Genomic DNA, 10439 nt, shown 5'->3' with positions numbered 1-10439 from the left:
TATTCATTTAAATGATATGCTTGATTAATCATTTAAATGATATTAAAGTTAATATATATTGAACAATAATATGTAAGGAAGTTCACGTAATTTTTGACAATGGTGACGGGTATCAGCTAGCTAGTCGAATGTTATAGAGGTTATATTAAGCTTATCGAGGCGAGAATCTTAGTCAGTAGTTATGTCCTAGAGAGTAAAGTACACCAAAATGCGGTCAGCCTTTAGCTTCGTTCGATCAACATAACATACGTATTGTATACCTACATCGACGATGGACGAACGTAACTAGTAAACGTAGTTAAATAGCTGATGTTTCGAAATTCTGTTTGCACATGACAGTGAGAATATCAGATCTATTTTACAATACAATGAATCAGAGCTAAAAATAACTGTACCGTTAAAGTCTGTTTCAGTAAACATTTGTATTCACCGATACAAAGTCTATTATTTGAAGTGACTATAAGAAATACAGGGTAACCATACAAGCATAATAGCTTTCCCCCTAGTAAATGAGTGAATATATACGTAAGCTTTATATTACTGCTTTTATATTGATAGTACTGTAGATATTTACTAGTCACTTTAAGAGTGTGGTTCATATTGTCACCTGTAGTATCGTGTTTTTAATTTTAAAGAACGTTTTTGAAATAGACTATATGGGCTTGTAGATTATTTACGGAATACCCAGTCAGGTGAGGCTTACCGGGTATGTGACGTCACAAAGCTCACATGATCTATTTAAAATATTTGTGTACAAATGACAAGGAGGACTTCAAACTCTAAAGTTTACATTTGATATTACAGGAAAGAGTGAGGTGAGTATTTAAAAAAAAAAATTGATATACCTTAATGTACATTTGCGACATAAAACACTTATATTTGTATACGTTATAATGCATCGGTGCAACAATGAACTTTGCACGTATGACGGTATTGTATGCAATTGTATGCAGTTAGAGATAATATTTACATTGACAACGTACTTGCAACGTTGGTCATGGCTTAACTAAACAACGAATTTAACAATAATGATTTTGTAATATATGTAAATGTTCTATATTTGTATATTCGTATGTATTATATGGAAAACCCTGACGTAGGATTTGATGTATAGCAGATGTAAATATGAAAACAGAGGTAGATATAACATATCTATAGACAGCAAAAACTCGACGTCTATTTATCTGCGTTACGTTTCTTACTATATCAATAGCGTATTCAAAGGTTCCCTTTCTCCCTTTTCTCCCTTTGTGCCTTTTCCTTCAGCATTCCTTTACATGTCTCCGTCTATTATCGCCAAACCCTTTTATAATGTCAACACTTTGCTGGATAACTAGTGGCAGTATAACGAGGTTTTTACTATACTGTATTGCTGATATTGTGGTTGGTGCATAAACGTACGCTAATTATGTGCAAACAAATATCAATAAAAAAATTAGTGAAATGAAAATTGCCATCCTGGCGTTTATCTTAAAAATGTTAACACAGTAAAACCTTATTATATTACCTTCGTATCTTTAGTGTGAAGTTTTGTCAATATGGAGTGGTTTGGAAATGAATTGATAAGAAAAATAAGAAATAGGGGTGTGAAATTGATACATGTCTAATGACACTAAGTCATGGACTCCCTTCGTGGTTCATATACGTACAGAATCCATGATCGGTAGGCCTCGTACTCCAGATATTGTCCTAAAAATAACAACTTGACAGTGAATGTCCTTTTTTTTGTATAAATAGAAATCGTGAGTGTGTATGAAGCGTACATTTAAATTTATGCTTTCCAAATCGATCTTGTAAATTTTGTTTGGCATCCAAGGTGTTTCTTTGTCCTCAAAATGCAGAACTTAAACCTACAAATCCTGTTGTATAAAAATTGTTGACTGAGTATCAAGTATAGTAGACATACTACCAATAACCCAACACTAAGTTTAAGGTACAGTGTACACTCTACCAATAACACAACGCTTATTAACTTCAATAACGAAAACTAAGTATCAGGTACAGTAGACACTCTACCAATAACCCAACACTTAGTATAACGTACAGTAGACACTCTACCAATAACGAAAAACTAAGTATCAGGTAGAGTAGACACTCTACCAATAACCCAACACTTAGTATCACGATCAGTAGACACTCTACCAATAACCCAACACTTAGTATAACGTACAGTGTACACTCTACCAATAACACAACGCTTATTAACTTCAATAACGAAAAACTAAGTATAAGGTACAGTAGACACCCTACCAATAACCCAACACTTAGTATAAAGTACAGTAGACATTCTACCAATAACGAAAAACTAAGTATCAGGTACAGTAGACACTCTACCAATAACCCGTCACTTAGTATCACGTACAGTAGACACTCTACCAAAAACCCGTCACTTAGTATCACGTACAGTAGACACTCTACCAATAACCCGTCACTTAGTATCACGTACAGTAGACACTCTACCAATAACCCGTCACTTAGTATCACGTACAGTAGACACTCTACCAATAACCCGTCACTTAGTATCACGTACAGTAGACACTCTACCAATAACCCGTCACTTAGTATCACGTACAGTAGACACTCTACCAATAACCCGTCACTTAGTATCACGTACAGTAGACACTCTACCAATAACCCGTCACTTAGTATCACGTACAGTAGACACTCTACCAATAACCCGTCACTTAGTATCACGTACAGTAGACACTCTACCAATAACCCGTCACTTAGTATCACGTACAGTAGACACTCTACCAATAACCCGTCACTTAGTATCACGTACAGTAGACACTCTACCAATAACCCGTCACTTAGTATCACGTACAGTAGACACTCTACCAATAACCCGTCACTTAGTATCACGTACAGTAGACACTCTACCAATAACCCGTCACTTAGTATCACGTACAGTAGACACTCTACCAATAACCCGTCACTTAGTATCACGTACAGTAGACACTCTACCAATAACCCGTCACTTAGTATCACGTACAGTAGACACTCTACCAATAACCCGTCACTTAGTATCACGTACAGTAGACACTCTACCAATAACCCGTCACTTAGTATCACGTACAGTAGACACTCTACCAATAACCCGTCACTTAGTATCACGTACAGTAGACACTCTACCAATAACCCGTCACTTAGTATCACGTACAGTAGACACTCTACCAATAACCCGTCACTTAGTATCACGTACAGTAGACACTCTACCAATAACCCGTCACTTAGTATCACGTACAGTAGACACTCTACCAATAACCCGTCACTTAGTATCACGTACAGTAGACACTCTACCAATAACCCGTCACTTAGTATCACGTACAGTAGACACTCTACCAATAACCCGTCACTTAGTATCACGTACAGTAGACACTCTACCAATAACCCGTCACTTAGTATCACGTACAGTAGACACTCTACCAATAACCCGTCACTTAGTATCACGTACAGTAGACACTCTACCAATAACCCGTCACTTAGTATCACGTACAGTAGACACTCTACCAATAACCCGTCACTTAGTATCACGTACAGTAGACACTCTACCAATAACCCGTCACTTAGTATCACGTACAGTAGACACTCTACCAATAACCCGTCACTTAGTATCACGTACAGTAGACACTCTACCAATAACCCGTCACTTAGTATCACGTACAGTAGACACTCTACCAATAACCCGTCACTTAGTATCACGTACAGTAGACACTCTACCAATAACCCGTCACTTAGTATCACGTACAGTAGACACTCTACCAATAACCCGTCACTTAGTATCACGTACAGTAGACACTCTACCAATAACCCGTCACTTAGTATCACGTACAGTAGACACTCTACCAATAACCCGTCACTTAGTATCACGTACAGTAGACACTCTACCAATAACCCGTCACTTAGTATAACGTACAGTAGACACTCTACCAATAACCCGTCACTTAGTATCACGTACAGTAGACACTCTACCAATAACCCGTCACTTAGTATCACGTACAGTAGACACTCTACCAATAACCCGTCACTTAGTATCACGTACAGTAGACACTCTACCAATAACCCGTCACTTAGTATCACGTACAGTAGATACTATACCAATAACCCGTCACTAAGTATCACGTAAAGTAAACACTCTACCAATAACCCGTCACTAAGTATTACGTACAGTAGACACTCTACCAATAACCCGTCACTTAGTATCACGTACAGTAGACACTCGACCAATAAACCGTCACTTAGTATCACGTACAGTCGACACTACCAATAACCCGTCACTTAGTATCACGTACAGTAGACACTTTACCAATAACCCGTCACTAAGTATCAGGTACAGTAGACACTCTACCTATAACCCGTCACTTAGTATCACGTACAGTAGACACTTTACCAATAATCCGTCACTTAGTATCACGTACATTAGACACTACCAATAACCCGTCACTTAGTATCACGTACAGTAGACACTCTACCAATAACCCGTCACTAAGTATCATGATCAGTAGACACACTACCAATAACCCAACACTTAGTATCACGTACCGTAGACACTACCAATAACCCGTCACTTAGTATCACGATCAGTAGACACTCTACCAATAATCCGTCACTTAGTATCACGTACAGTAGACATTCTACCAATAACCCGCCACTTAGTATCACGTACAATAGATACTCTACCAATAACCCGTCACTTAGTATCACGTACAGTAGACACTCTACCAATAACCCGTCACTTAGTATCACGTACAGTAGACACTACCAATAACCCGTCACTTAGTATCACGATCAGTAGACACTCTACCAATAACCCGTCACTTAGTATCACGAACAGTAGACACATTACAAAACCCCTTATGTTAAGCTCATCTGCTTGTTGCTCATCCAAGCCATTGTCCAACTTTCTGATTACCATTCTTAAAACCACATAACCAGGTTTGTGAACACTTAATAACAGAAAAGCCTTGAAATCAGAAGATTTTTCCCTCAGCATATTTTTAATAAAATATGCTTTTAAATTTGAAATTTAATGTGTCACAGCTAGACTCGTTTATATCCATCGTCATTAGCATTAACACACATTGAGTTTAAGTGCTGAATATCTGTCATTTCTCTAATTTCCATACTGAAAGTATAATATGGGATTCATTTTTCAGAATATTTGAGATAATGCACCAATTAGCATAGGAAACTTGGTTACACGATTCCCACAACCATATCTGAAGCCAGGTAATCCTGGTTAGATTAACAAGTCGCTTTTTAATGCTATTTAAAAAGAAATCTGATAGGACTAACGATTTTGAGCTATTTTATGACCATGTTCAATCAGTTTACATTTCTTGGTATAAAATTAAGTTTTCAATTATAAAATCTGTTAAATTGTTCAAGTTGCATTTAATCATCGTCAAGCTTACTATGCTTTGAAAGACTTGTTGTGCACTTTTACTCCTTCTTTATAATACCCGCCTTCAACAGGTTGAAGATGATGTTATTGGAGATCGTTGCATAATGAAAGGGAAGGGAGAATACTCCCAAGTCAAGCCTACTCTGATTGGAACTCTTGTTCGCTATTATAAATGATTCACTGGCACCTGCTACCTTAAAGGAAAAATGACATAAAAGCTAGTATGTACATTAATATGCATAACATTACACACATTTACTCATGTGTAAGGATATATGCTTCATACGTGTACGAGTTGTTTTATACCCATGATGGAAAGAGGGGGATGGGAGTAGGGTGGGTAAGTTTGGTATTAGTTTTCCTGATTTCCGAAGGGCTGATGCTTCCTGTTTATATGTAAATGACTCAAAATAAAGTAAATTAAAACAAGGGCGTTTTCTGTCTAATCTGAATTCCGATATTCAGACCCCTGCGCTCTTATATCGGGGCGCACTTCGATCTATAGATATTTTGTCATCATTTTGTTATCTCTCTAGGTTTTGCTATCGTGTCAATAATTTATTAACATTATTTTTTTTTCTTAAAAATTATCTTAAGTTAAAATTCGCTCAGAATTCTACCTTTATGAAATACACATTTTACTGGTTGGCATACATTAGTTTTATACTAACCTGTTTCTCCTCCTAGCAAAGTAGAGATTGATAGGTCTTGCACCAGCGTACGTGCTATAACTATCCCCTTTAGCGACCATATATATATATATATATATAACGTCTTGCAAGCTCACGTTTCTCCTGTGTAGTAGGATCTCCTTGGCAGGGGGTCTCATAATTACCTGTAATCACTTGGTAGTACTAAAATAGAAATTCTGCAATTAATTAAGACACAGACATGTTTGCATCATATATGCTAAAATTTTGTCTTAAATGTACAAATGTATGACTTTTATTCCTCAATAAAGGTAAGTACATGTGTATGTAGTGTATGCTAACTATACCAGCTCATCGTATTCAATGTTCAGGCCAAATGAATTATAATTTTGTGTTTCATATTTCTGTCTTAAACAATTGATAGGGCTTAAACATATAGACAAATAGGTAAAATGTGTTTGTTTGTTTATTTGTTTATTCACGGTTTGACGTAATAAAAACGTTAAAGTTCACATGAAGACATTTGCATTGGGAGGTACCGCCTTAAAGAGTTACTATGTAGGTACAAAAGGTAAAAAGGAGCGCGATTTTATGCCATACGATACATATACTTAGGTTTTAGATTCCTTATACAGAATTAACTTCAAAACATTTGAACGAATATTGTTTGAAATTAATCGCCACTTTTAATTAAAGTAGGACGATATAACATACAAATCTTAACGTAAAAAATACATGTTCAGTATGGTGGCATATTTCTGCCATCCACTTGCGACTTACGAGTTACGTATGTCGACATAATTATTGAAAGATGTCGACATAATCTGAGAATATGTCGACATAATCTGAGAAGATGTCGACATAACTTTTAAATTATGTCGACATATTATCACATTTGCCGAGATAATTTTGCCGAGATAATTATCTCGTAAGTGGGTAACTCGGCTTTTTATCGTGTTAATGCTCGGGTGTGACATCGACTTACGACTTGCCACTTACGACTTATTTATGTAAAATCCCTCTTTGATTGATAAACTCTGTACATCATAGTAACCTACTGTAATATCCATATCTTTGATTTCCCATATTTACATTGATTTTACCAAGTTACTCACCAGTATAGTCACCACTGTTCAGTCACCATCAGCCCACCTTCGCGGTCCTCGTGCACAAGCCTCGTTTTGGTAAGTCGGCAATAATCTACTAGGATGTCGACATAAATAAGTCGTAAGTGGCAAGTCGTAAGTGGTAAGTCGATGTCACACCCGAGCATTAACACGATAAAAAGCCGAGTTACCCACTTACGAGATAATTATCTCGGCAAAATTATCTCGGCAAATGTGATAATATGTCGACATAATTTAACAGTTATGTCGACATCTTCTCAGATTATGTCGACATATTCTCAGATTATGTCGACATCTTTCAATAATTATGTCGACATACGTAACTCGTAAGTCGCAAGTGGATGGCAGAAATATGCCACCATAGTTCAGTATACAAACGCAGAATTAACTTAGTCTGGCCTCTAGTAACCTCTCGCGTCAATCCCCCGTCCGAAACACATAAAAGGAGATTAGCAAGTGAAAAATCGTCTATCAAAAATGGCGGTCACAGCTGCAGGCAACGGTATATTATTCGGAGCTTCCCGGTTAGTTTGCATCTTTCTTTCCAGTAGGCCGAGATGTACCGAATGAGTAATATGAATTAACAATATAAAGCGTGACAAATACTGGACGTAGCAGGACAAAGCTCTTTAATCTTTATATCACATCAAAATCATTGACTTACATTTTATATTGTGTGTCGCCTGCTTCATAAATCAGAAATGGTTCTTTTAAAACACCGCGCGGCTTTTGCCGCCATTCCGAGGAAAAAATCGTCACGAAAACGGAAGGTTCATCGGCCTGTACGTGCGCGGGAATTATCTAACGATGGAGCCTCTTACGGTGGGATTTTACATCACAAAATTACCAAGAAAAGGGCGTACCCTCTTACTCCCGCAAGATCACTTCTTTCACGTGATCACTATACAGCCGGACATGATGACATTTACCGCCAAAATAAGTCAAACGTTATTTGTCGAGAAATTGTTGGCGGAGCTGCATGTAGAGAAAATGGTGGTGTCGCGTTCGATATACAACATAAAAATGAACACCAAAAAGTGTGTACAAAAAAGTCCCATAGTGCCAGGAGAAAAGGGCGACGTACCTCTTCATTTGATGTTGGAAGCCATTTTCCTAAAATTGGGAGGAGAAATAGAAGGCACAGCAGTAGTGAATTGTACTGTATTGATAATTGTTTTAAACTCCCAAATCTGACTAAGCTAGCACGCCGATCAAGGTATTATATATACTACAAATCAAAATATTTTTGTTGGTGATGATTTTGCTCCGCGAAGTAAAAAAAGAATGTAACCTTATGTTATTTGTTTGAATGTATATTATGACCTTTTTTTTTCAAATGCGCAATCTACTTTTCTCGCAGATTAACACTGATATATTTATAAGTTTCTGATACAGGTGACAGCTAAGACAGATTGTAATTAATACATTTTCGATGTGGTCACTGAGTCTGTTGAAATTAAGACAGGCAGCCACTAAGACATTTTACAAATAGACACTGAGACATTTTACATATGACAATTAAGACATTTTACATATGACAATTAAGACATTTTACATATTGCTACTAATGCAGTGGTACATGTACTAAGACATTTTACATGTGGTCACTAAGACATTTTACATGTGGCAACTAAGACATTTTACATGTGGCCACTAAGACATTTTACATGTGGCCACTAAGACATTTTACATGTGGCCACTAAGACATTTAACATGTGGCCACTAAGAAATTTAACATGTGGCCACTAAGACATTTTACATGTGGCCACTAAGACTTTTTACATGTGGCCACTAAGACATTTACATATGGCCACTAAGACATTTTACATGTGGCCACTAAGACGACAGTTGTCATTAAGACAGTTAGCCTGTTAGACGGATGGTCATCAAAAACGTATTGCTAATTAAAGAAATGTCTGATACAGGTGGAAATTAAGACAGTGGCAATTATGACATTTTACATGTGGCCTCTAAGACAGCTGGCATTAAGACCGGTAGCCACTAAGACGCATGGTCACCAACACATGTTACTAATGCAAGTAATGTCTTAGACAGGTGGTAACTTAAGCATTTGCCATTAAGATATTTTGCAGGTGGCCACGAACACGGTGGTCATTAAGATATTACGCGATAATGGTGCTGTAAGACGGCAATCATTACGATATTTTACAAATGGCCACTGAAACGATGGTCATTGAGACACTATACATGTTGCCACTTCAAAAGTGGCCTTTAAGATATTTACCATTAGGACAGACGACCATAACGGCAGACGACCATTAGGACAGACGATTAGGACAGACGACCATTAGGACAGACGACCATTACGGCAGACGACTATTAGGACAGACGACCATTACGGCAGACGACCATTAGGACAGACGACCATTACGGCAGACGACCATTAGGACAGATGATCATGTCCACAAGTCAGTGGGTATATTGACTTACTTAAACGGCCACAAAGACAAATTGCTACCAAGGCATTAAACAGGTGGCCTCTACGACGATTACTATTAACGCATATTGGTATTATGATCTGGAGTGTCTTAAACAAGTCGCCTCTAAGATGATTTGTCAGTAAGTCAGTGATGTTACTGATTATATTTTAAATGTTCGTTGATTGAAATGAAAATCAAGACATATTTCTTTCAAATTTCAGACCAGCCAAACCAATGAAGCGTGCTGAAGCCGGGGCAGCCCCGGTACAGGTCCCGTCGTATGGAGCTAGTTATCCGGTTTCCCACCATGTCGTCCAGAATCCAATGAGAACATTTCAACAGAAGTCCATAGTGGAGGCATACGTCCTTCACTTTGCTCTAGGACTAGTTGGCGCCCATCATTTCTACCTGAACAGACCCGGATGGGGAATTCTTTATTTCTTTACCTTCGGTTTGTTAGGGGTCGGCTACATCGTAGATTTGTTCCGGATGCCGTTTCTGGTGAGGAACGCTAACGAACGGATCCAGGACCCGAACAAGCAAAACACACTCCGCATAGACGATGCTTACACCCTCTGGTTTCCATTCGGACTGCTTGGTAAGAATATTATAACAATTACCGTCTTTTTCATACGTATACATATATATAGCGCGCATTATGCTGTTTCCTTGCAAAGCTGTGTCATTCAAATATATCATAAATGCCATACAAAATTATTTCAATGCACAAGCGTGTACAAGACCCAGAAATTGCATCTGAGAGATGTTTTTTAATCTTTTCTTTTTCTTTGGTAGATAGAGAGAGAGAGAGAGGGGG

General features: G+C 37.7%; 1 protein-coding gene across 1 annotated transcript in view; it reads left to right on the top strand.

Annotated features, from left to right (window-relative positions):
• The first annotated feature begins 702 nt into the window (after positions 1–702).
• LOC110448543 overlaps positions 703–10439 on the top strand; it is a 13981-nt gene continuing 4244 nt past the window's right edge. Inside the window, exons 1-2 of the mRNA XM_021494831.1 lie at positions 703–815; positions 9844–10220. Of these exons, the coding sequence (XP_021350506.1) occupies positions 9857–10220 (364 nt within the window). The 5' untranslated portion in view covers positions 703–815; positions 9844–9856. The remainder of the gene's footprint in view (positions 816–9843; positions 10221–10439) is intronic.

Source organism: Mizuhopecten yessoensis, unplaced genomic scaffold (genome assembly GCF_002113885.1).
Source record: "Mizuhopecten yessoensis strain PY_sf001 unplaced genomic scaffold, ASM211388v2 scaffold4121, whole genome shotgun sequence".
Lineage (NCBI taxonomy): Eukaryota > Metazoa > Mollusca > Bivalvia > Pectinida > Pectinidae > Mizuhopecten > Mizuhopecten yessoensis.
This window is presented reverse-complemented; position numbering and strand designations above follow the sequence as displayed.